The sequence below is a fragment of the Tachyglossus aculeatus genome, chromosome 26 (assembly GCF_015852505.1).
Source record: "Tachyglossus aculeatus isolate mTacAcu1 chromosome 26, mTacAcu1.pri, whole genome shotgun sequence".
Taxonomy (NCBI): domain Eukaryota; kingdom Metazoa; phylum Chordata; class Mammalia; order Monotremata; family Tachyglossidae; genus Tachyglossus; species Tachyglossus aculeatus.
The window spans coordinates 21,001,168-21,027,601 of record NC_052091.1 but is presented as its reverse complement, the minus strand read 5'-3'; the positions used below and the strand labels follow the sequence as shown (position 1 = coordinate 21,027,601).

The 26,434-nt window shown below is 46.5% G+C and overlaps 1 protein-coding gene across 5 annotated transcripts in view; it reads left to right on the top strand.

Annotated features, from left to right (window-relative positions):
• The window catches only part of BLM (BLM RecQ like helicase), a 100,818-nt gene that overhangs the window by 16,546 nt on the left and 57,838 nt on the right, over positions 1-26,434 (top strand). For all 5 annotated transcript variants that reach the window (XM_038767463.1, XM_038767466.1, XM_038767465.1 and 2 more), the window contains exons 2-7: positions 4,575-4,681; positions 8,130-8,854; positions 11,352-11,565; positions 13,916-14,037; positions 17,667-17,799; positions 23,315-24,087. In XM_038767463.1, coding sequence (XP_038623391.1) covers positions 4,584-4,681; positions 8,130-8,854; positions 11,352-11,565; positions 13,916-14,037; positions 17,667-17,799; positions 23,315-24,087 — 2,065 coding nt within the window. In that variant the 5' untranslated portion in view covers positions 4,575-4,583. The remainder of the gene's footprint in view (positions 1-4,574; positions 4,682-8,129; positions 8,855-11,351; positions 11,566-13,915; positions 14,038-17,666; positions 17,800-23,314; positions 24,088-26,434) is intronic.

The window sequence follows — 26,434 nt, the reverse complement described above, 5'->3', positions numbered from 1 at the left end:
GATTAATGTGGTAGCAGTTTGGATGAAGAGGAAAGGGCGGATTTTAGCGATGTGAAAGGAATTAGTGATAGATTGAATATGTGGGTTGAATGAGAAAGAGGAATCAAGGGTAACATTAACGTTATGGGTTTGTGAAATAGGAAGGATGGCAGTGCCATCTACAATGATGGGGAAAATCAAGGGGGAGGACAGGGTTTGGTGGAAAGATAAGGAGTTTTGTTTTGGACCCATTAAATTTGAAGTGATGGCAGGACATCCAAATAGAGATGACTTGAAGACGGGAGAAAATGGGAGACTGCAAAGAGGGAAAGAGAGGTCAGGGCAGATATCATCCACATAGTAGTTAAGTAGTTGAAGCCATGTGAACAAATGAGTTCTCCAAGGGAGTGCTTGTAGATGATGACTAGAAGGCAACCCAGAACTGAACCTTGAGGCACTCCCACAGCTAGGGGGTGGGAGGCAGAGGAGAAGCCTGTGAAAGAGACTGAGAATGAGCAGCCAGAGAGATAGGAGGAGAACAAGAAGAGGACAGTGTCAGTGAAGCCAAGGTTGGATAAACTTTCCAGGAGAAAGGGGTGGTCGACAGTGTTGAAGGCAGCTGAAAGGTTGAGGAGGAGAATTAGGATGGAATATAAACGGTTGGATTGGCAAGGAGATAGTTGGTGACTTTTGAGAGGGTGGCTTTTGCAGAGTGAAGGGGATGGAAGCCAGATTGGAGGGGGTCAAGAATGAATTGGAGGAGGGGAACTTGAGACAGTGGGTATAGACAACTCCCTCAAGGAGTTTGGAGAGGAATCGTAGGAGGGAGATGGGGTGATACCTGGAGGGAGCCTTGGGGTCAAGGGTAGGGTTTTTTTTTTTAGGATAGGGGAGACACGGGCATGTTTGAAAGCAGTGGGAAGAAGCCTTTGGAGAGTGAGCAGTTGAAGCTGGTGGTCAGTGAGAGAAGAAGGGAAAGGGCAAGTGTTCTGATTTGGTGTGAAGGCAGGTGGTTGGATGTGCAGGTGGAGGGGGTGGATTTTGGAGAAGGTTGGAGATCTCTAGAGATACCGCTGGAAAAGATGGGAGAGTTGAAGAAGGGGCAAGAGGTGGGAAGGACTGGGGAGTGTCGGGAGATTTTAGAGAGATCATGCCTGATAGATTTGATTTTCTCAAAGTAGATGGGCAGGTCATTAGGAGCAAGGGATGAGGGAGACAGGGTGACGGGGGAGTTAAACGTCTGGAACAGCTGGCGAGAGCTATGGGCATGGCTGTAAGTAAGGGTGGAGAAATAATTTTGCCAGGCAGAGGAGAGGGCAGAGTTAAAGCACGCAAGGATAAACTTGCAGTGGACGAGGCCGGCCTGATTTCCGCCAGCAGCGCTCAGTGGCTCGTGCACAAGAGAGAAGGAGGTGGACCGTGCAGGAGATTCAGGGCTGTGGGCTAGTGGTAGGAGATCGATGAAGGGATAGGGGAACGAGTGAGTTGAGTTCAGTAATAATAATAATAATAATGATGGCATTTGTTAAGCGCTTACTATGTGCAAAGCAGAGAGGGTAGTGTTGAGTGCCAATTTGGTCATCAAGTTCGGCTATGGAGGTTAAGTGGGACTTGATGAGTTGAGAAAATTGGATGGGGTCAAAAAATCAGAGGTCTCTGTAGGGGAACTGTACAGATTTGCGGGGAGGAGGTGTGTGGAAGACAAGGCAGGTGAGGAGATTGTGGTCAGATAGAGGGATTTCAGAGTTGCTGAAGGCAAAAAGTATATAGTGACTGGAGACGCAGCGTGGCCTAGTGTGTAGATCACGTCCTTGGAGTCAGAAAACTCTGGGTTCTAACCCTGGCTCTGCCACTTGTTTGTTGTGTGATCCTGGGCAAGTCACTTCATTTCTCTGTGCCTCAGTTCCCTCATCTGTAAGGTGGTGATCAATCCTATGAGCTCCTTATTCATTCATTCATTCAATTGTGTTTATTGAATGCTTACTTTGTGCAGAGCACTGTACTAAGCTCTTGGGAAGTACAAGTTGGTGACATAGAGACGGTCCCTACCCAACAACGGGCTCACAGTCTAGAAGGGGTATACAGACAACAAAACAAGATATGTGGACAGGTGTCAAGTTGTCAGAATAAATAGAATTAAAGCTAAATGCACATCATTAACAAAATAGAGTAATAAATCTATACAAACATATATACAGGTGCTGTGGGGTGGGGAAAGAGGTAGGGCGGAGAGGATGGGGAGGAGGATAGGAAAAACGGGGGCTCAGTCTGGGAAGGCCTCCTGGAGGAGGTGAGTTCTCAGTAGGGTTTTGAAAGGGAGGAAGAGAGCTAACTTTGCGGATGTGTGGAGGGAGGGTATTCCAGACCAGGGGGAGGACGTGAGCTGGCGATCGATGGCGGGACAGGCGAGAACGAGGTACAATGAGGAGGTTAGCAGCAGAGGAGCGGAGGGTGTGAGCTGGGCTGTAGAAGGAGAGAAGGGAGGTGAGGTAGGAGGGGGTGAGATGATGGAGATCCTTGAAGCCGAGAGTGAGGAGTTTTTGCTTGATGCGTAGGTTGACAGGCAGCCACTGGAGATTTTTGAGGAGGGGAGTAACATGCCCAGAGCGTTTCTGCACAGAGGTGATCCGGGCAGCAGTGTGAAGTATAGACTGAAGTGGGGAGAGACAGGAGGATGGGAGATCAGAGAGGAGGCTGATGCAGTAATCCAGTCGGGATAAGATGAAAGATTGAACCAGCAAGGTAGCGGTTTGGATGGAGAGGAAAGGGCAGATCTTGGCGATGTTGTGGAGGTGAGACCGGCAGGTTCAAGGACTGTGTCCAACCTGAGTAGTTTGTATCTACCCCAATGCTTAGTACAGTGCCTCAGTTACTTCATCTTTAAAATGCGGGTTAAGATGTGAGCCCCATGTGGGACCTGAGCTATGTCCAACCTGACTAGCTTGTATCTACCTCAGCACTTTGCACAGTACTTGGCACATAGTAAGCTCTTAGCAATACCAAAAAAATATAGAATCAACATGGTTTAGTGACAGGCTGATTGTCTCCCCCTTCTAGACTGTGAGTCCATTGTTGGGTAGGAATTGTCTATCTGTTGCCGAATTATACTTTCCAAACACTTAGTACCGTGCTCCGCACACAGTAAGCGCTCAATAAATACGATTGAATGAGTGAATTTGGGTTGCAGGAGAGAGAGGAGTCGATGCTAAAGCTTCTGAGACGGAAGGGATGGTGGTGGTGTCTACAGTGATGGGAAAGTGAGGACAGAGGAGAGAGTTTAGGAGGGAAGAAGGAAGACGAGGAGGTCAGTTCTGGACTTTTATGTATGACGTGAACATTTCATGCCCAAAGCAGTTAACACAAGTGAATTGGATGGCATAATAACTGCCGTATGCCCATTTTCTGCCCATATTTTCTTCAGGTGACACAGTCCTCTGTGCCCTTTCCCCTGGGCTCGATGTGTAATGCACGGTTGGCTGCAGTTTATGCCTCCTCTTGGCTCCCTCAGAGACAATGAGCAGAAAGAGCTCAGCTTTCGTAGCAGTCATCCCGAGGTATCTTAGGGAAATAAGGAGTCATGAACATCTTGGAGACCATTGGAAACAAAAAATGTAAATGCTGACTCTCCTGGGTTGACAGGCCTCATGAGGGCAGGGGGTGGGTCATTCAGTAAGCGCTCAGTAAATACCATGGATTGATTGAAGTGGGAAGGAGTTCGACGCAGGAGAGGCGAAAACAAGGCCTTGTGAGAAGCAGCATGGCTTAGTGGATAGAGAAGGACCTGGGTTCTAATCGTGGCTCTGTCACTTGTCTGCTGTGTGTTCTTGGGCAAGTCACTAACTTCTCTGTGCCTCAGTTTCCTCATCTGCAAAATAAGGATTAAAATGCGACAAGGACTTGTTTCCAAGCTGATTACCTTGTATTTACCCAGTGCTTAGTACAGTGCCTGCAACATGGTATTCACTTAATGAATACCTTAAAAAAAAAAAATGAAGACCCATTGACTAGCTTAGCTTGGGAGGTTTGGACAGGGCAAAGCTGAGGTATAATGGCGGGGAGGAGTGGATAAGTAGGAGGGAGAGAGCTGAGGAACCCTCTAGACTGTAAGCTCATCGTGGGCAGAGAATGTGTTTGTTTACTGTTATATTGTACTCTCCCAAGCGCTTAGTACAGCGCTCGGCATACAGTAAGTGCTCAGTAAATACAACTGAACTGAGGGCTTTCAGGCATCGGTTAGGAATTTCTGCTTGATGTGGAGAGGTACAGGTAGCCATCATAGCCTAATTAGAATTCTAGATTTTGAAATCGCCTCCATCTTGTCACGTGTGCTCAGGATAGGGAAGACTTGGCCTCCTTATCAAATATTGAAATTGTGGTTAGTTGAAGACTTCACAAACAAATTTGTGAAGCCACAAATCTCAAATGTCACAGCACATTGTATAAATAGGCTAATGCGGTAGCCAAAAAAGTGTATCTCACTTATCTGCATTTAGGAATATTGCATATTTCGGTCGTTAGCTGTTTTTGTTTTTCTTCTACAAACATTAACTGTAAGTGCATAGTGCTTGATGTTTTGTTCCTTTTTGTTTCTGCAGGGTTGCATTATGGCTGCTGTTCCCCAGAACAATCTGCAACAGCAGCTGGAACGCTATTCGGCCAAAGACACGCACAATAAATTAAGCCTTCAGAAACCTAAATCTGTGTAAGTACATCAGCCTCGTTGCCCTAAAACATACTGTCTCATCATCCAGAAGCTAAATAATTTTTGTTTACCAGCCTTTTCTTCGTAAGCTTGGTCAAACGTTTCGTTTTCAGTTATAGGGCCTGATTCTGGAGGAGGGAAATACTCACTGCCTTCTGAACTGCCCCTAGAAAATCAATCCATGGTATTCATTGAGTGCTTCCTATGTGCAGAGCACTGTACCAAGCACTTGGGAGAGTACAGTACAACAGAATTAGCAGGCACATCCTGTGGTCACAGTGAGCTTCTAGTCTAGAGGGGGAGAAACAGCTTGTTAGGAATTTAAGTAGATATGTGTGTAAAATAAATTCAACACAAAGTTGAAGCAGGGCGTCTCCAAAAGATCAGCTTAGCGTCAATTTTAAGAACTTAGTATGTGCTAAGCAGAGCCAAAACCTGGAATATGTACAAGACATGAGATCAGATGCAGGTTTTGTCCCATACGAGGTTCAGAGCACTTGCACTTGGTTCTGTGATCTTTGGACATTTGATATTCTCCCCACCCCCAACACCACAGTACCTACGTACATGTCTTTAAATTCTTTATTATAAATTATTCATATTAACGTCTGTCTCCCCATCTAGACTTTAAGCTCATTATGGGCAGGAAACATGTCTGCTCATTCCGTTGTATTCTCCCGTGTGCTCTGCACATAGTAAGCACCCAGTAAACACTATTGATTGATTATGTGTATATCCGTAACTTTAGTTTTTCCCCCTCTAGACTGTAAGCTCATTTGTGGACAGAAAGCGTGTCCTCTAATTCTGTTCATTCATTCATTCAATCGTATTTATTGAGCGCTTACTGTATGCAGGGCACTGTACTAAGCGCTTGGGAAGTACAAGTTGGCAACATATAGAGACGGTCCCTACCCAACAGTAGGCTCACAGTCTTTGAAGGGGGGAGACAGAGAACAAAACAAAACATATTAATAAAATAAATAGAATATGTACAAGTAAAATAAATAGAGTAATAAATATGTACTAACATATATACGTATATACAGGTCCTGTGGGGAAGGGAAGGAGGTAGGACCGGGGGAATAGAGAGGGGGAGGAGGGGAAGAAGAAGGAGGGGGCTCAGTCTGGGAAGGCCTCCTGGAGGAGGTGAGCTATCAGTAGGGCCTTGAAGGGAGGAAGAGAGCTAGCTTGGCGGATGTGGGGAGGGAGGGCATTCCAGGCCAGGGGGATGACCTGGGCCGGAGGTCGACAGTGGGACAGGTGAGAACGAGGCACGGTGAGGAGATTAGCGGCGGAGGGTGCGGGCTGGGCTGTAGAAGGAGAGAAAGGAGGTGAGGTAGGAGGGGGCGAGGTGATGGAGAGCCTTGAAGCCAAGGGTGAGGAGTTTCTGCCTGATGCGTAGGTTGATTGGTAGCCACTGGAGATTTTTGAGGAGGGGAGTAACATGCCCAGAGCGTTTCTGGTCAAAGACAATCCGGGCAGCGGCGTGAAGTGTGGATTGAAGTGGGGAGAGACGGGGGATGGGAGATCGGAGAGGAGGCTGATACAGTAGTCCAGACGGGATAGGATGAGAGCTTGAATGAGCAGGGTAGCGGTTTGGATGGAGAGGAAAGGGCAGATCTTGGCATTGTTGCGGAGGTGAGACCGGCCGGTTTTGGTGACGGCTTGGACGCCACACGAAGGGCTGCTCCCTCTCCCCCCCGCCCTTAAATGCGCCACCCTTCTCATAACGCGGGATGGGGGCCACTCTGGACACTTGTCCCGCCCCTCCCATTGAGGCCCTAAGCGGGAAGGGGAGATGACCCCCTGCCCACGTCCTCCCCCTGGCCTGGAATGCCCTCCCTCTGCCCATCCGCCAAGCTAGCTCTCTTCCTTCCTTCAAGGCCGAACTGAGAGCTCACCTCCTCCAGGAGGCCTTCCCACACTGAGCCCCTTTCTTCCTCTCCCCCTCCTCCCCCTCCCCATCCCCCCCCGTCTTACCTCCTTCCCTTCCCCACAGCACCTGTTTATATGTTTGTACATGTTTATTACTCTATTTTACTTGTACCTATCTATTCTATTTATTTCATTTTGTTAGTATGTTTGGTTTTGTTCTCTGTCTCCCCCTTCTAGACTGTGAGCCCGCTGTTGGGTAGGGATCGTCTCTATATGTTGCCAGCTTGTACTTCCCAAGCGCTTAGTACAGTGCTCTGCACCCTGAAAGCACTCAATAAATATCATTGGTTGATTGAAGATATGGGGATAGCAGGCCTCCATTTTACAGCTAAAGAAACAGAGGCACAAAAAATTTGAGAGCAAAGCAAGCTGAGGTGGATCAGGTAAAGAGTTGATGTGGAAGATGGGGGAGTGTTGATGGAGATTCTCAGAGTTGACCCACCGGGATGGGGAGAGGTGGGGGGCTTTGGGTGCTTTTGGGGGGGAAATGTGAAGATAGGCAAAACTGGAGGTTGGAAGTCTATGGAAGAGCCCCAGGAGCCTAGCCACAATACAACAAGACTGTGGGTATATATTCCGTCTCTTAAGTTTTGGAGAGGGCTTTCTTCTTGGACCTTTCCCTCTTTTTCACTTTTTGTGTCCATTAAGCACGTCTTATGTGGCAAACACTGTTCTAAGCCCTGGGGTAGGTACAAGTTAGGTCAGACACATTCCCAGTCCCACATATTAATGTCTGTATCCTCCTGTAGACTGTAAGCTCACTGTGGGCAGGGAATGTCTGTTTATTGTTGTATTCTTATTATTAATAATAATGGCACTTATTAAGTGCTTACTATGTACAAAGCACTGTTCTAAGCGCTGGGGAGGTTACAAGGTGATCAGGTTGTCCCACCGGGGGCTCACAGTTTAATCCCCATTTTACAGATGAGGCAACTGAGGCACAGAGAAGTTAAGTGACTTGCCCAAAGTCACCCAGCTGACACATTCTTTCAAGCGCTTAGTACAGTGTTTTACGCTCAGTAAGCGCTCGATAAACACAAATGAATGAATGAACGTAGGGTTCACAGTCTAAGTAGGAGGGAGGGTGAGGGTTGAATCCCTGTTTTCTAGATAAGGAAACTGAGGCCCAAAGAAGCACAGTGACTTGCCCAAGGTCACATAACAGACACATGGCAGAGCCCAGGATTAAAACCCATGTCCTCTGACTCCCAGGCCCATGCTCTTTCCACTAGGGCACAGTTTGGGCACTCGGACTTTTTTCTAATTGTGTACTGGGATTTGATCCGTCTGCAGTATACTGAGGCAGATTGGCAATTTCCCTGAGGGCTGGGAAATTTCCTTGGGTGAGGAATCGTGGCAAAGAAGCAAGCTCCTTTCCCAATCCATCTTTCCACCCGTGAAGACTCCTTTGGCCCGAATTTACTTAAAGTGAAAATCTGTAAGCCTCTGTAAGTCGTGTTAGTATTCTTGTTGAACCGTCAGCCTTATAACCATGTCTTCAAATATCTTGCAGAGGCTTCACGTTTAAAAAGAACTTATCTCCTGGTAGTAGCGTATCGGTAGCCTGTCTGAAGGTACCGAACGCCACTGCCGTCTTAAGGGATAAGGATGTGAATTCTGCTTCAGCCTCGTCTCTTCGGGGGAACCAGCAGAAAAGGACCGGTGGCTTCTTCGAGAAGAGTTTGAGAGCCGAAGAAACCCAGCCATTGGGCACAAACCAGGAGGCGTCGAGTTCTCAGAAGACGCAAACTGCAGTTTCCTGTGGTTTGCAGCCTCCCGTGAAAGGTATGACGATCACACCGGATCCACCCGATATCGTTTCCAAGAAACTAGACTTTAGTTCCGCGCTGGACACGATCCTCAGCCTCGATGACTGGGATGACCTCGATGACTTTGACACTTCCGGGAAGAACTGTCCGAAAGCTTTTGTTACCCCACCCTTGTCTCAGGCCGTCAAAGCAGGCTGGACTCCAACGTCAAGTAGAAAGACCAACGTGCCGAATACCCGGGTATCGAAAGTGAAGATGGGGGAGGTTGGCGTCGAGCTTGTGGAGCTCTGTCCCGAGGGAGGGAATCGGGTGGCACAGACGAGCGATCCGTTGCGTGAACTGGAACCATCGGGCGACTCTGTGGTCTCTGCGAACACGACGGCCTCCAGAGGGATCACAGCCGAAGACATTCAAGAAGCATGTTCTTTCGAAGCTAACTCACACGATGAGCAGGAAAAGAATCATACAGGTAGCGTTCTGGATTTAAGGGTCTGGGCAGCTGGTGGGCTGACGGTGGAACCGAGGCGTTTTGGGGAGGGGTCTGCTCAGCTGGACATCCTCCTCTCCCCAAGGGCAGGGGCCTGAAGCCTATGGCTCGGAACCCATTTCCTACTCTCTTGGGAAACAAGTGTGTTTATCGAGCCGGGGGTTGGGCGGAGTGAGACATTTGAAGCCGCCTCCTAGAAACTCGGGCTTAAGGGGACCCCCACACTCTTCCGCTGTGCACCCCACAATACCAGGAGCTTCTGCTGCCCACGACATCGCCTAAAGGTTGTCGTCTGGTTCACCGCGGCCGGGGGACCGGAAAGTACAGTAGGCAACTGGCCTGGGGACCCCAAGGCCTCAGAGTGGGACCCTTTAGACAGGGAGAGTCAGTCAGTTAATCTTATCTATTGAGTGCTTACTTTGGGCCAAGCACTGTACCTAGGGCTTAGGAGAGTACAATAGAACTATAAACAGGCACATTCCCTTCCCACAACGAACTTACAGTGTACAGTCCTTTTCCAGCCATGGAGGGCATTCCCCATCATCTGTGGAAGGGAAACCCCTGGAGTCAGTCAGTCCATCATATTCATTGAGCACTTACTGTGTGCCGAGCACTGTGCTAAGTGCTTGAGAGAGTACACTGTAGCAGAGCCCAAGCCTGGGAATCAGCAGGGCCTGAGTTCTAATCCCAACTCCGCCACTTGTCCGCTGTGTGACCTCAGGCAAGTCACTTCGTTTCTCTGTGCCTCAGTTCCCTCATCTGTAAAATGGAGATGAAGACTTGGAGCCGCTGTGGAACAGGGACTGTGTCCAACTCAATTTGCTTGTATCCACCCCAGAGCTTAGAACAGTACCTGACACATAGTAAGCATTTAACAAATATCACAATTATTATTATTGTTATAACAGTAGACATATTCTCTGTCCTGCCCACAACGTGCTTACAGTCTACTTTCCTTTTCCGGCCAAGGAGGGTGTTCCCACCCTCTGTGGAAGGGAACCCCCATTCCATCAGCAAATGGTATTTATTGAATGCTGACTGTGTACAGAGCACTGTACTAGGTGCTTGGGAGAGGACAGTGGAATATTCTAACACATTCCCTGCCCACAGTGAGTTTACAGTCAACCCAACCTGAAAGCTTTCACTGACCGACTGAATGACGGGTGTGGTAGGAGATGAGGCAGTGTCATCAGAATGGAATAATCAAGATTAAGATGTGTTAAAGTTTTACGAATGGCTCTTTCAATCAATCAGTGCCATTTATTGAGTGCTTACTATGTACAGAGCACTGTACTCAGCACTTAGGAGATTCTTTGCACACCAACCGCACCTAGGTCTCAATTTGTTCGGCTTTTCTGCAGAAAAAAAAAATTGCCCACTCTTGCCCTAGGGGAAAGAGTTCCTTTAGTTGAGCAGAAGCATCTACAGAGAGCCTAATGCATTAAGTACAGTGTCGTGACTGGAAAAGTAAAGAGCTTTGGCAGAGGAGCTATGTGATTTAAGCGCTTAGTACAGTGCTCTGCACATAGTAAGCGCTCAATAAATACGATTGATTGATTGATTGATTTAAGATTTCTTTTTAAAACCATTACTCAAATCTGAGTGAGGCTGTGACATAGGATTTGCACCCTTGATTCCAAATAAATGAAAGTCAAGGAACAACACACTTCATTATTTTTAGAGATTTGCAAACCTGCTATAATTGTATCGATATTTTTCCCAGCCATTTCTTGGCTGGTTACTGCTCCCATTAGCTTGGTAATGTCTGGAGTAATGACTTGCCCAAGTTTTATGTAGTGTAGCTTCCTACTGTTAAAGTTATTTCAATTACCTGTAAAGGTGCCATCAAAGGTTCTTAAAGACCGATATTTTTGTTTCAAGTAGCTCCTAAAGAAACCTGGGGAAATCCTGATGAGTTTTTGATGAGTTCTGTTGGTTAAATATTAGAGCAAAGGGATTATCTTTCTTATTGAAAACACAGCAGTAAACAATGTAAAGTGTATTTTAAAAAAAATTTTAGACCAAGTACTATTGAGTTTTGTGCTACGTAAGTAATAGATTCAATGTTTGTACTAATACCACCAGGCTGTGGAGCAAGTAGAGAACTTAAGGAGCAAACTGGATTTATTAAATGAGTGCGGTACTCTTTCATTGAGTTATACTTCATTCATTCATTCAATTGTATTTATTGAGCGCTTACTGTGTACAGAGCACTGTACTAAGCACTTGGGAAGTAGACTGTGAGCCCGTTGTTGGGTAGGGACCATCTCTATATGTTGCCGACTTGTACTTCCCAAGCGCTTAGTACAGTGCTCTGCACACAGTAAGTGCTCAATAAATACAATTGAATGAATTGAGGGCTAAATGTCTATCTTCTTTTCCATTTATTTACTCATTGTCTTGATCTGGCACTACCGATTTCTTTTTCTCTCAGTCAATTAGATAAATAATCCATGTGGAGAAATCGGTTTTGTTTTAGGTAACAGAGAGAAGCAGAAGAATTCTGAGGAAATTGAGTTCCCTAAGGGTGAGGAGGACTGCTGCTTCATTCAGGAATCGGATAGCGGATGGGACGAGAAACCTTTTGATGGAGTAATCCAGGAAGACGATTATGACGTGGACTACGTCCCCCCCTCTCCAGAGGAAGAAGTGCTTTCTTCCTCCTCCTCCTCTGCCTCCTTGAAGTGCATTAGGTAAAGCAAAGATTTCTTTTGTTTAAGCCTCTTGACATTTTAAGCCTTCCTCTTGCTGCTGAGAAATCCAGCTGCTGGGAAGAAGTAATAATCATTGTGATATTTGTTAAGAGTTTACTGTGTGCCAAGCACTGTACAGAACACTGGGGGTGGTACAAGATAATCAGGTCCCTGGTGAGGCGTACAGTCTGAGTAGGAGGAAGAGCAGCTATTGAATCCATGTTTTGCAGTTGAAGGAACCAAAACAGAGAAGCAAAATGACTCACCCCAGGTCACAGCAGGTGAGTGGCAGAGCCGGGAATAGAACTCGTGTCCTCTGACTCCCAGGCCCGGGCTTTTTCCACTAGGCCATGTTGCTTTTCAGAGAAGCAGCGTGGTTCAGTGGAAAGAGCCTGGGCTTGGGAGTCAGAGGTCATGAGTTCTAATCCTGGCTCTGCCCTGTGACCTTGGGCAAGTCACGTAACTTCTCTGAGCCTCAGTTGCCTCATCTGTAAAATGGGGATTAAGACTGTGAGCCCCATGTTGGACAACCTGATCACCTTGTATCCCCCCCCCCCCAGTGCTTAGAACAGTGCTTTGCACATAGTAAGCGCTTAACAAATGCCATTATTATTTATTATTATTTTCATGATAGTGATTGGTATGGTCCGTGTCCCAAAGCACATTCACAGAACCAAATTGATCCTTCAGAGCTGGGGGGAATTGAGCTGTTTGTTGTGTGTCCACAGAGCCCTCCTCCGCCAGGTACGAGAAAAGTAAACTCAAAATTTTTATTGAGCCTATTTGCCCCTCTTCTCCCACCCATGCTCCCCAGGAAGGGGCAAAGCACCCTCCAAGGCTGAGAAGGTAGAGCAGCCTCCTTCTTCCTAGACCGGAGGCTCCTTATGAGCATGGAATGTGTTTACCAACTCTGTGGTATTGTCTTTTCCCAAGTGCTTAGTACAGTGTTCTGATCATGGCATTCAATAGATGATGGATTGATTGATCAAGCTTCTTGTGGGCAGGGAGCGTGTCTACCAACTCTGTTGTCATCTCCTAAGTGCTTAGTGGACACTGCCCACATCACTGAATAAATACCATTGATTAATTTATTCCTCCCTGGATCCCTGGTTTTTCTTGGGAAGCTTTGGCCTGTTTCTGTGGCCTAGTGGGAAGAGCCCAGGAGGCAGAAGACCTGGGTTCTAATGCCAACTCTGCCATGTGCCTGCTGTGTGACCTTGGGCAAGTCATTTAGCTTCTCTGGGCCTCAGTTTCCTCATCTGCAAAATGGAGATTCAATCCCTGTTCTCCCTCCTACTTAGATTGAGAGCCTCATGTGGAACCTGATGATCTTGTATCTACCCCAGAGCTCAGTACGGTGCTTGGCACACAATAAACACTCAACCATACCGTTATTATTACAGGGAAGAATTACTTCCCACGTGGCAGCAACATGCATGGCCACCCGCTTGGCATCTCCCACTACTGATACTTTGGGAAGCTGCCAGACTGGAGAGTGGAGCAGCGACCGCTATGCCGATCAGCAGATCATCCATATCTATTGAGTGCTTACCGTTTGCAGAGCACTGTACTAAACACTTGGGAGAGGACAGTAGAACAGAGTTGGGAGACACGTTCCCTGTCTTCAAAGAGCTGACAGTCCAGAGGGGAAGACTGGTTTGGAGTTGATGCCTTTTCCTTGCAGACCTCTTGTCCCCCTATGGTCTTAAGCCCAGTTGCTGGTCTCAGGACATAAAGTCCTGCACTTCCAACATGGAGTAGAAGCATCTTCTGGCCCCTTGTAAATCTTCCGAAAGCATCAACAGGCTGTGAGGGCATAAATAGCACTTATTTGGGGGTTGGGGAAGGGGTGGAGAATTTGTTTCCTTGGGTATATTTAGGTATTTGATTTTTTTTACTTTTTTTATGGTAATTAAGTGCTTATGTGTCAAACACTGTTCTGAGCACTGGAGTAGATGCCAGTGAAGTAGGTTGGACATAATCCCAGTCCTCCATGGGGCTTACAGTCTAAGTAGGGAGGAGTACAGGAGAACTGAGGCCTAGAGAAGTGAAGTGACTTGCCTAAGGTCACACAGCAGACAAGTGGCAGAGCAGGGATTAGAACGCAGGTCTTCTGACTCCCAGGCCTGGGCTCCTTCCACTAGGCCACAGTGCTTCTCACGATTTTGACCAAGAAGGCCGTGTAGAAAGGAGCAGCAGCAATGTTGCCTCCTGAATCTAAGACAGCATCCCTTCCTCTCCCCTTGAACCGAGCCATGAGAGAGCATTGGGGAAAGGAGGTCTGAGATAGCAAGAGTGAAAGTCCATTGTTTTCAGTTCGTGTTTTTTTTTTTTCTTTTATGATTTGTAGTGTATTAAAGGAATCCACTGTTTACAGTGGGAGAACTACCCCTGTTGAATCCAACATTTTGTCAAAACCCAAGAGAACGACCTCAGAGGAGTGCAAAATCGAGACCGCCATGGAACGTGATGGTATGAAAAACATTTCCCAGATGTTATGGTGATTCTCTTTTCAGTGAGGTGAAGCAATTCAGCCTAGTGTGTGTCATTATTCTCCTCCTGCTAACATATTGGTAGGTCTTTTTTTGTCAGTCATAATGCAAAATGAATGTGTGACTGTTTTACGGGGACCTTCTAGTACAAGATTCCAGTTCATATTTTTAGTATTTTATTATAACTTTGTGAGGGGAGGCCACGAGAGGGGGGTGACGTTTCTAGCAGCTCAGGTAGTATTAACTATGTGCCTTTATGGGTCTTTGCATCCTCTTTCAGGGAATGGAATAATCTCCTTTCCCTTACTACATGGCTTCTGAACTGCCCTGGGTAGCCGCAAGAAGCACCATGGCCTAGTGGATAGAACCCGGGCCTGGGAGTCAGAAGGACCTGGGTTCTCATCCCGGCTCTTCAACTTGTCTGCTGTGTGACCCTGGGCAAGTTACTTCTCTTCTCTGGGCCTCAGTCACCTCATCTATGAAATGGGGATGAAGACTGAGCCCCATGTGGGACAGGGAGCATGTCCAACCTGATTACCTTCTATCAACCCCTGTGCTTAGTACAGTGCCTGGCAAATAGTAAAAGCGTAACAAATGCTGTTTAAAAAAAGAAAAAGAAGGGTAATGCACCATGAGGTTGAGGGTGGGGTGAATATCCTTGTTAAAGGGTACAGATCCAAATGCAAGGGTGACGCAGAGGGGAAATGAGGGCTTATTCAGGGAAGGCCTCTTGGAGGAGATGGGATTTTTTGTGGGGCTTTGAATGTGAGGAGAGGGGTGGTCTGTCAGATGAGAAGTGTGAGGTTACATGGGTGAGGGATCGGCGGCGAGATAGTTGAGATTGAGGTACAGTGAGTAGATTGGCATTAGAAGAGTGAAGTGTGTAGGCTGAGTTGTCGTAGGAGAGCAGTGAGGTGAGGGGGGCAGAGTGACTGAGTGTGTTAAAACCGACAGTGAGGAGTTTCTGTTTGATGTGGCGATGGATGGGCAATGCTCATCTTGAGGTTCTTGAGGAGTGGGGAAATGCTATCTTGGCTTCTACTACCATCTCTCCGCAGGCGATTCCCAAGTCTACATCTCCAGCCCTGTCATTTCTCCTGCCATCAGCACAGCTTTCTGCCTTGTCCTGTCAAATTTAGTGTGTCCAAAAGTGGACTCCTTATCTTCCCACCAAAACCCTGTCCTTCATCACTGTAGACAGCACCACCATCCTCCCTGTCTCTCAGCCCATAAGCTTGGCATTATCCTCGACTCTTCTCTCTTTCAACCCACATATTCAATCTGCCGCTAAATCCCGTTGGTTCTACTTTCACAACTTCATTAAAATCAGCCCTTTCCTCTCCATCCAAACTGGTACCATGGTAATCGAAACACTTATCCTATCCTGCCTTGACTACTGCATCAGACTCCTCACTGACCTCCCTGGCTCCTGTGTGTCTCTCCCCACTCCATACTTCATACTTCACTCTGCTGCCTGGATCATTTTTCTAAAATAACGTTCTGTCCAGGTATCCCTACTCCTCAGGAACCTCCAGGGGTTGCCCATCACCTCCACTTCAAACAGAATCAATCAGTTGTAGTTGAGTGCTTTCTGGGTGCAGAGCACAGTATTAAGTGTTTGGGAGAGTACAGCTTAACAGACACAATCCCTGCCCACGATGAGCTTACAGTCTAGAGGGAGAGACAGACATTAATATAAATAAATACAGATATGTACATAAGATCTATGAGACTGAGATGGAGGGTTGACTAAAGGGAGCAACTCAGGGTGATTCAGAAAGGAGTGGAAGAGAAGGAAAAGAGGTCCTAATCAGTGAAGACCTCTTGGAAGAGATGACTTTGAAGGAGGGGAGAGTAATTATCTGTTGGATACGAAGAGGAAAGGCGTTCCAGGCCAGAGGCAGGACATGGGTGAGAAATTGGTGGCGAGATACACAAGCTTGAGGTACGGTGAGTAGGTTGGCATTAGAGGAGTGAAGTGTGCAGGTTGGGTTGTAGTAGGAGAGACGTGAGGTGAAAAAGAAGAGGGCAAGATGATTGAGTGCTCCGTACTGTTGGCTTTAAAGCATCTAATCACCTTGCCTCTTCCTACATTTGTTCCTATTAATGTCTGCCTCCCCCTCTAGACTGTAAGCTCGTTAAAGGGCAGGGAAAGTATATGCTAATTATCATGTGTTGTACTCTCCCAAGCATGTAGTACAGTGCTCTTCACATTGTAAGCACTCAATAGGTACGATTGACTAGCTTGTATAATAATGATGGGATTGTCTCTATTTGTTGCCGAATTGTACATTCCAAGTGCTTAGTACAGTGCTCAGTACAGTGCACAGTAAGTGCTCAATAAATATGATTGAATTAATGAATGATGGAGTTTATTAAGCGCTTACTATGTGCCAAGCACTGTTCTAAGCACTGGGGTAGATACAGGTAATCAAGTTAACTCATGTGGGACTCACAGTCTTCATCCCCATTTTACAGATAAGGTAACTGAGGCACAGAGAAGTTAAGCGACTTGCCCAAAGTCACACAGCTGGCAGGTGGCGGAGGTGGGATTTGAACCCATGACCTCTGACTCCCAAGCCCATGTTCTTTCCACTAAGCCACGCTGCATCTATCTGTCTAGCTTGTAGCTATCCCAGTGCTTAGTACAGTACCTGAGAAGTTGTAAATTCTTCAAAAATACCATAAAAAAGAATGGCAAGCCAAGCTTCACTGCCAGCACTTCCCCATCCCCCTCTTCCCTCTCTCTTCCCCGCCACCCGCACCATCCCTGGACTGTCCCATGGATGAGCACAGACATCGTTATGGATCACCAGCGCCTGCTGAATGCAGTGGACAGAGCACAGAAATGACATAGTCCATAATTTCAGGCTTCCTCGTGATGGGTCACACAAGTCTGCCAATAGGGAAACAAAAAGGGGAACAACGTATAAAGGAGTTTCGTGTCTACTGAGAAGACCTTAGTCACCCCAAGCTGATTCCTGTTGGGGTAGTCTTTTCCTCCGTGAGGAACCGCTGAAGTAGCAGCATGACCTAGTGGAAAGAGCGCGGGTGGGAGTCAGAGCACCTGGTTTCTAATCCCAGCTCTGCCACTTGTCTGCTGTGTGACCATGGGCAAGTCACTTAACCACTCTCTGCATCAGTTTCCTCAACTGGAAAATGGCAATTCAAAACCCGTCTCCCTCGTACTTAGACTGTGAGCCTCATGTGGGACAGGGAACTGTGTTCAACCTAATTAACTTGTAATAAAAAAAAAAATAATAATGGCATTTATTAAGCACTTACTATGTGCCAAGCACTGTTCTAAGTGCTAAGGAGGTTACAAGGTGATCAGGTTGTCCCACGGGGAGCTCACAGTCTTAATCCCCATTTTCCAGATGAGGGAACTGAGGCACAGAAAAGTTAAGTGACTTGCCCAAAGTCACACAGCTGACAATTGGTGGAGCCGGGATTTGAACCCATTACCTCTGACTCCAAAGCCCGGGCTCTTTCCACTTGACACATAGCAAGCACTTAATACCATAAAAAAAACGGTAGCCACAGCTAGCTGGTATGCTCCAAAAGGCTACTTAGTGTGGAAATGAATCTGACCGAATCATTTCTCCGCAGATAAACAACCTCCACTGCCCCAGCAGCTGCTCAGGGTGATGGAAGAGATGTGTGAGATTGTGGACACCATTCCTATTTGTGAACTTCAAGCTTTGCACTGTGGAAATGAACTTCTTCGCAAGCGAGAGCACAGGTGCCTGATGGATTTTTCACATTCTTTTTCTGTATAAGATCATCTTATTGCCTTGCGTTAAGTATTTAAAACATCACCTCTCCCTTACCATTCTGAAATTTCACTTCGCACAGAGACCTGAGTCCTAAACAAGCATAGCCGGCAAGGAATGGGGTTGTAATTTCTGGTCAGAGTCATCAGTCGGTCGTATTTATTGAGCTCTTACTGTTTGTAGAGCACTGTACTGAGCGCTTGAAAGAGGACACTCTAACAATAAATGGACATGTTTTCTGCCCACGATGAGATGGCAGTCAAGACAGTCTACAGTCTACATCAGCCTTTGGGTGAAACTGAGCGTGGATTTGGGGAGTGGCATCTGAGCATTTTATATAGCAGTAAATAATCAGTCTGACCACAAATTCCAGCCTGCACGACCCGAAACCCAGATGACCGTGTTTATGCAGATGTGGGCTGGCCAAGTAGAAATAGCCCAGGACTGAGAGACAGGAGACCCGCTTCCAGTCCAGCCCACAGAGTTTGTTCCTCAAATGCCAACCTGTTCTCATCTGTCTCGCTTCCATCTCCCCTCCAGTCTCGAGCTCTGTCCTCTTTTGTATCTGACAGACCAGCACCGTCAAAACCCTCCTAAAATCACATCTCATCCAAAAGGCCATCCCTGACTAAACCCTCAATTTCCCTACTCGACTTCCCTTCTGCATCGCCTCTGTCCTTGGATCTGCGCCCCCTAAGCACTAGACATTCGCACTGGACATAAGCACTTGATATTCACCCCTTACATCATCCTTAGCCTTGTGCTGCCATTTTCCTTTTCTGTAATTTATTTTAACGTCCGTCTTCCCCTCTAACCTGTGAGTTCCCAGTGTGCAGGAGTTTTCTACCGATTTGTTTCATTCATTCAATCGTATTTATTGAGCGCTTACTGTGTGCAGAGCATTGTACTAATTGTTTGAGAAGTACAAGTTGGCAACATATAGAGATGGTCCCTACCCAACAACGGGCTCACAGTCTAGAAAGGGGAGACAGACAACAAAACATGTAGACAGGTGTCAAGTCATCAGAACAAATAAAATTAAAGCTAAATGCACATCATTAACAAAATAAATAGAATAGTAAATATGTGCAAGTAAAATGAATAGTAATAAATCTGTACAAACATATACAGCGCTTCATACCCTCCCAAGCGCTTAATACAGTGCTCTGCACGCAGTAAATGCTCGGTAAATACCATTGATTGATTGCTTGACCCAAGTTGTAGTCTCGGCTCTGCTACCTGCCTGAAGAGGGACCTTGAGCAAGCCACTTAACTTCCTGGGCCTCAGTTTCCTTGTCCGCAAAGTGGTAATAAAATACCCTCCTTGCCTTAGATGGTGAATCCTGTGTGAACAGGGACTATTCAGTCAATCAGTGGTATTTATTATTGAGTGTATACTTTGGGCAGAGCATTGTACTAAGCATTTGGGAGAGTTCAGTATAAGAGAGTTGGTAGACCGTTCCATTCCCAAAACAAATTTACAGTCTAGAGGGGGAGATGAACATTAATATAAAAAGTTGCAGATGTGGACATGAGTGCTTTGGGGCTGAATAAAGGGTGGAAATTCATTCATTCAATCATATTTATTGAGCACTGTGTGCAGAGGACTGTACTAAGTGCTTGGGAAGTACAAGTTGGCAACAAATCCAAGTGCAAGGGTAGGGCAGAAGGGCGTGGAAGAAGAGGAATTGAGGCCTTAGTCAGGGAAAGCCTCTTGGAGGACATGTCTCTTCAGTAAGGCTTTGAAGGTGGGGAGAGTGATTGTCTGTTGGGTGAAGAGGGAGGACGTTCCACACCAGAGCGGGGGCTTAGGCAAGAGGTCGGCGAAAAGATTGAGGTATAGTGAGTAGGTTGGCATTAGAGGAGTGAAGTATGCCCGGTGGGTTGCAGTAGAGCAGCATGGTGCAGTAAGGTAGGGGAGGGTGATTGAGTGCTTAAAGCCAGTGGTGAGGAGTTTCTGTTTGTGGAAGTGGATGAGTAACTACTGGAGGTTCTTGAGTGGGGAAATGTGGACCGAACGTTTTTTGTAGAAAAATGATCTGGACAACAGAGTGAATTGTGGACTGGAGAGGGGAGAGACAGGAGGCTAGGAGGTCAGTGAAGAGGCTGATACAATTAATCAAAGCAGAATAGAATAAGTGCTTGGATTGATGTGATAGCAGTTTGTTTGGAGAGGAAAGGGTGGATTTTAGCCACGTTGTGAAGGGTGAACTGGCAGGATTTAGTGACAGATTGAATATGTGGGTTGACTGAGAGAGATGAGTCGAGGAGAACGGCAAAGTTACGGGCTCGTGAGACAGGAAGGATGGTGATGCTGTCTATAGTGACTGGAAAGTCCTGGGGAAGACAGGGTTTGGGTGGGAAGATAAGGAGCTCTGTCCCAATCTGATTATCTCAATATTTGCCCCAGCACATGACACATTTAAAGAATGTCATCTTTGTTGTTTCTAAGAAGGGATGCTGTCAACTGGTGTAGATTCATTTTGTTATTGTGGAATCCAAGGGGATATGTACAGTGCTGAGGGAGAACCATTTGCCACTGTGCAGTTTAATATTTATTTTGTTAAAGTAAACTGTCGAATAACTGAAATGATCAATGTAGCGCGAGACAGAGGGTGCACAAGAAACCTGGCCTTCCCCCATCCCAGATGGAGTAGGAGTATTTATTAAGAAGGCCATGGAAGGAGAGAGAGAACTTGTCTATGATCTAAAAGCATGGACTATGTACAAGTAGATTATTGTATATCTACCCCAATGCTTAGAGCAGCGGTTGACACATAGTAAGTGCTCAATGAATAACATTAAAAAGAAAGAAAAAAAAACACACCACTGGTGGCCCCGGTGGGGGAAAGGTATAGAGTCAGAAGCCCACAGGAAGGAAGTCAGGAAGTTGGAAAACCTGTCCCAGTCGCCAAGAGAACTAGTTCTACCATTAATGGCGATATTCCTGTTTGGAATGAGTTGATCTTTGTTTTTCTTCCTGGTTCCTTTCATAGTCTCAGCTTGTTTTAGGGAGTTCTCTTGAAGGCGGGCCATTGTCTTGACTTCTTTGCCTCCAACCTCTCCCTTCTTCCAGCTTCATTCCAGGGAGCCTGGGTCATCCTCCTCAAACACGGCTCAGCGCTCGTCTCTTCCCTTCTCCCTTCTGCTCCGGTGACCACCTGCTTTCCCCCCGCCCCAAGCAGAAGTTGCTGGCTTTTTATTAAGGCATTCCCACCCGTTCTCCCCTTTTGACACGATGGCTGTCCTCAGCCCTTCCCCAGCTCGGGCTCTTGGCTTCTCCCACAGTAACCCCTTCCCGGTCCCTGACTCAGTGGTCTTCCTCCTCTACTTCCTTGCTCTCATCCTTTTCCCTGCCTTGGAACTTCCCCACCCTGCCTTTGCCATTTGCCACATCACAGCTCGCCCCAGCTTCAAGGCCCTCCTGAAATCTCACCTCTTCTGGGAAGATTTTTCCAAACGAATTGCCTCCTCCTCAGGTTGTGACAACCCAACAGACACCTCAGGCCAGGCGCATTTCCAGCCATCTCGAGCACATTCGCTAGATATTGTCTGCTCTGTGACCCTGGGCGAGTCACTTCATTTCTCAGGGCCGCAGTTACCTCATCTGTAAAATGGGGATTTAGACTGTGAGCCCCAGGTGGGACAGGGACCGTGTTCAACCCGATTAACCTGTATTTACTCCAGAGCTTAGAGCAGTGCTTGACACAAAGTAAGCGCTTAACAAGTACCATAATTATTATATTGATTTACCAACAGGAAGTCCATTCTCTTCTCATGTGCTCAGACCCTGAGCCCCTATGGATGACAGGGGCTGTTTCCAACCTAATTAACTTGTGTCTACCCCAGTGCTTAGAACAGCATTTGACACATAGTAATCACTTAAATGTCATTTTTTTTAAAAAAGTGCCTTCGCTATGGATGGAAGGGCATTGAGACGGCCACCAAGAGGCCTTCTCCAGTTAAGTCCCCATTTCCCCAGCTCCCTCTCCCTTCTGCGTCGTCTGTGCACTTGGCTCTCCGACCTTTGGGCTTTTGATATTCACCCCCGCATTCAAAACCCCAGCACTTATGTACATATCTATAAATTATACATTATATATTATGTATTTAATGTCTGTCTCCTCCTCTAGACTGTAAGCTCTTGTAGGCGGGGAGCGTTTCTACCAACTCAGTTGTATTGTCCTCCCCCAAGCACTAATAATAATAATAATGATGGCATTTATTAAGCACTTACTATGTGCAAAGCACTGTTCTAAGCGCTGGGGAGGTTACAAGGTGATCAGGTTGTCCCACGGGGGGCAACAGTCTTAATCCCCATTTTACAAATGAGGTTAACTGAGGCCCAGAGAAGTTAAGTGACTTGCCCAAAGTCACACAGCTGACATTTGGCGGAGCCGGGATTTGAACCCAAGACCTCTGACTCCAAAGCCCGTGTTCTTTCCACTGAGCCACGCTGCTTCTCTTAGTACACAGTGCTATGCACACAACACTCAGTACCATTATTAATGGTGGTGGTGATGATGGAGAAGCCAGGGAGGATCTCACAGTGGGCATCTGTCTCAATACAATGTGTTGGATATTTTGTCACAATAATAATAAACTAATAATAATAATAATAATAATAATAAATGGTATTTGTTAGGCACTTACTATCTGTCAAACCGTGTTCCAAGTGCTGGGGTAAATACAAGGTAATCAGGTTTGCTCACAAATGTGGCATCTGGCAAAGCATGAGGACTAAAATGCAATTTTTCTGTTACATGGGTCTGTAACCTGTAGTCTGGGTTAGTCAGTCAGTCTATTGAGTGCTTATTGTGCACAGATCACTGTACTAAGGGCTTGGGAGAGCACAATGTAAACAGTATAACAAATGTATTCCCTTCTCACCGTGAGCTTATAGACAAAATATAAATGATACATACATATCTGGCGTATTCTGATTGTCACCTCTCCCCTTATCTCTCTATTTTTTCCACCTCTGATTGCAAGTTGTACCTGTTTTTCATCCCAGCTGTGTATAATTTGTGTCTGCCCAGCTCCCTTGTTAGATTGTAAGCTCTATGAGGCCAAGGAAACTGTCTCTTATCTCTGGTGTGCTTCCCCAAGAGCTTAGTGCAGTGCTCTGTACATAGTAAAGACTCAGTAGATAATAATAGTAATAATAATTGTGGTATTTAATCGCTTACTGTGTGCCGGTCATCGTACCAAGCACTGGAGTGGATACAAGGAAACGGGTAGGACCCCGTCCCCATCCCACATGGTGCTCCCTGTCTCCATCCCCATTTCATAGATGAGGTAACTGAGATGCAGAGAAGTGAAGTGACTTGCCCAGGGTCACACAGCAGATGAGTGGTGGAGCTGATATTAGAACACATGACCTTCTGACTCCCAGGCCCATGCTCTATTGACTACACCATGCTGCTTATAGATAGTTTCACCTAGCGTTCTTTCTTTTTTTTTTTCTCCTCCAACCCTTTCCAGGAAAAGTCTCTTAACTAACTATTTTGCCGATTCGGACCACAGCGATATCAGTTCTCTTCTCGCCTCCAACTGGAAGTCCAGTCCTATTGGCTATGGTCGGGCTGGGCCGCCATCTCTCTCTTCTCCTCCTTCATTTCCAAAGACCGACTTCCGCCCCCCTGGGAATTCTGCTAAAGACTTCAAGCTTCCACGCCTTCTCTGTGTTGCTTCTGCTGCTGAACATCAAGGAAGTGGTCTCGGTCAAACTCCAAGGGAACTTCCGAATTTAGATACTTCAGTAAATAGGACTCCAGAAACCAACACCCCTGCAAAGCCAGGATGGCCATCTTCTAAGCAGAATGTCTCAGAAAGGACATTTTTCAATTCCCCATCCGAAGAAGTGTCTCTGGTCAGTAGCAGCTGCGGTGATAGATCAAGGACAGGACAGAAGGATGAAAGGCATCATTTCCCAGAGGGAGTTTTAACGAGCACCGCCTTGAAAATTCCCAAAAAGCATTCCGCCACGACCCCTGGTCTGCGCGACTTGGACCAAGGAGGCAGTTCAGAAGACCAGGATCCCATCTTTGACCTAGATGCTTTTGATATAGATGACTTTGATGAAGACTGGGAGGATCCAGCCGGACCATCACCCGTGGGCACGTATCCACCCATCAGAGAAGGCCAGCCAGCGAAATCATTGTCCAAGAAAACGTCTCCCACCAAAGGAAATTGCCTCCCCGTGTATTCTGCTGCCAAAAATACACATTTCTCAGGGCCAGTCCAGACTTGTACCAGTGAGTTATATTTTCATATTTTGAGTCCTGTGAAATGATGATGATGGCATTTAAGTGCTTACTATGTGCAAAGCACTGTTCTAAGCGCTGGGGGGGGGATACAAGGTGATCAGGTTGTCCCACGTGGGGCTCACAGACTTAATCCCCATTTTACAGATGAGGTAACTGAGGCTCAGAGCAGTGAAGTGTTTTGCCCAAAGTCACACAGCTGACAAGTGGCAGAGCCGGGATTAGAACCCATGACCTCTGACTCCCAAACCCGTGCTCTTTCCACTAAGCCGCGCTGCTTACAGAACAACAGTCCCCTTAATCCCTTATTCTGGCCCCTCAAACACAGGGGTTACAATTGGGTTTGTTGAATCTTTTGTGGGGGGAAAAAAAATAGACCAAAAAGAGCAGTATGGCCTTGTGGAAAGAGCACTGGCCTGGGAGTCAGAGGCCTGGAGTCTAATCCCAGGTCCTCCATTTACCTGCCATGTGACATTGGGCAAGTCACTTAACTTCTCTGTGTTTCAGTTCCCTCATCTGCAAATTGGGGATTCAACACCAGTTCTCCCTCCTAGGCAGATTGTGAGCCCCATGTGGGGACCTGATTTTCTTGTCTTTACCCCAGAGTTTATTACAGAGCTTGACACATTGTAAGCACTTAACAAATATCAATTTTATTAAGGAGATCATAATCTGTTTTTTTGTGATTTTTCTTTTGCTAGAATCAATCAGTGGTATTGAGTTCTTATAGTGTGCAGAGCACTGTGCTAAGTGCGGGGAAGAGTACAATTAAGCCCATAGGACAGTGCCCTGCACACAGTAAGCGCTCAGTAAATACGATTGAAATATAACAGAGTTGGTAGACATATTCTCTGCCCACAAAAGGTGTGCAGTACAGAGTCTACATTTTAGAAACAACACTGTTTCCATGCAGATTTCTACCAGGGTTAAGAGTGGTACATCACAATTAATGGGCAAATTGCTTTTATAACTTAAGAGCAACTATATGTTTATGGTATTTGTTAAGCACTTACTATGTATTCATTAGGCACCGTACCAAGCTCCGGGGTAGATGCAAGCTAATCAGGTTGGACGCAGTCCATAGCCCCATTTTACAGATGAGGAAGCTGAGGCACAGAGAAGTGAAGTGACTTACCCAAGGTCGTATAGCAGACAAGTGGCGGAGCTGAGATTAAAACCCAGGTCCTTCTGACTCCCAGGCCCGTGCTCTGTCTCCTAGGCCCTGCGATCTCGCCAACTGGAAGTAATAGCCAGTATTTTCTTATGCTAAGATTCTATAGTCAGTCCAAGTAAAGTTTGGCTTAAAAGAGATTTATGTCATAAAATAGAATAAAACTTAAAAATTTCCATAGGTCTATATGTATTTTCAGGGTTTAGGGTTGGAAGAGTGTTCAGGGGAAAAAAAAAAAAAAAAAAAAAAAAAAGGAATGTACATTACTGGAACATGTCTTTAGATGGTCAGGGTAATGATTAGTCACAATCAGAGGGGAAACCATTTCATCAATCATTGGCATTCATTCAATCACATTAAATGCTTACTGTGTGCAGAGTGCTGTACTAAGCACTTGGGATAGTGCAATACAGCAAAAAAGAGTGACAATTCCTGCCCACAACAAGCTCACAGTCTGGTGGGGGGGTGGAGGCAGATGTCAATACAAATAAACAGACATCAATATTAATAAATAAAATTATAGATATATACATAAGAGCTGCGGGGCAGGGAGAGGGGGGAAGAGAAAATGGAGCAAGTCAGGGCTACACAGAAGGGAGTGAGAGATGAGGGAAAATGGGGCTTAGCCTGGGAAGGCCTCTTGGGAGGAGATGGGCCTTCAGTAAGGATTTGAAGAGGGGGAGAATAATGGTCTGGTGGATTTGAGGAGGGAGGGAATTCCAGGCCAGAGGTCGGACGTAGGCCAGGAGTCGGCGGCAAGACAGGTGAGATGGAGGCACAGTGAGAAGGTTAGCAACAAAGGAGTGAAGTGTGCGGGCTGGGTTGTAGAAAGAGAGAAGTGAGGTGAGGTAGGAGGGGGCAAGGTGATGGACTGCTTTAAAGTCAGTGGTGAGGAATTTTTGTTTGATACGGAGGTGGATCGGCAACCCCTGGAGATTTTTGAGGACTGGGGTGACATACCATGAATGTTTCTGTAGAAAGATGATCTGGACAGCTGAGTGAAGTATGGACTGGAGTGGGGAGAGGCAGGAGGTTGGAGGTCAACAAGGAGGCTAATCTAGGGGGGTTAGGATGAGTGATTGTATTAACCTGGTAACAGTTTGTATGGAGAGGAAAGGTCGGGTTTTCGTGATGTTGTGAAGATGAGACTGATGGGATTTGGTGACT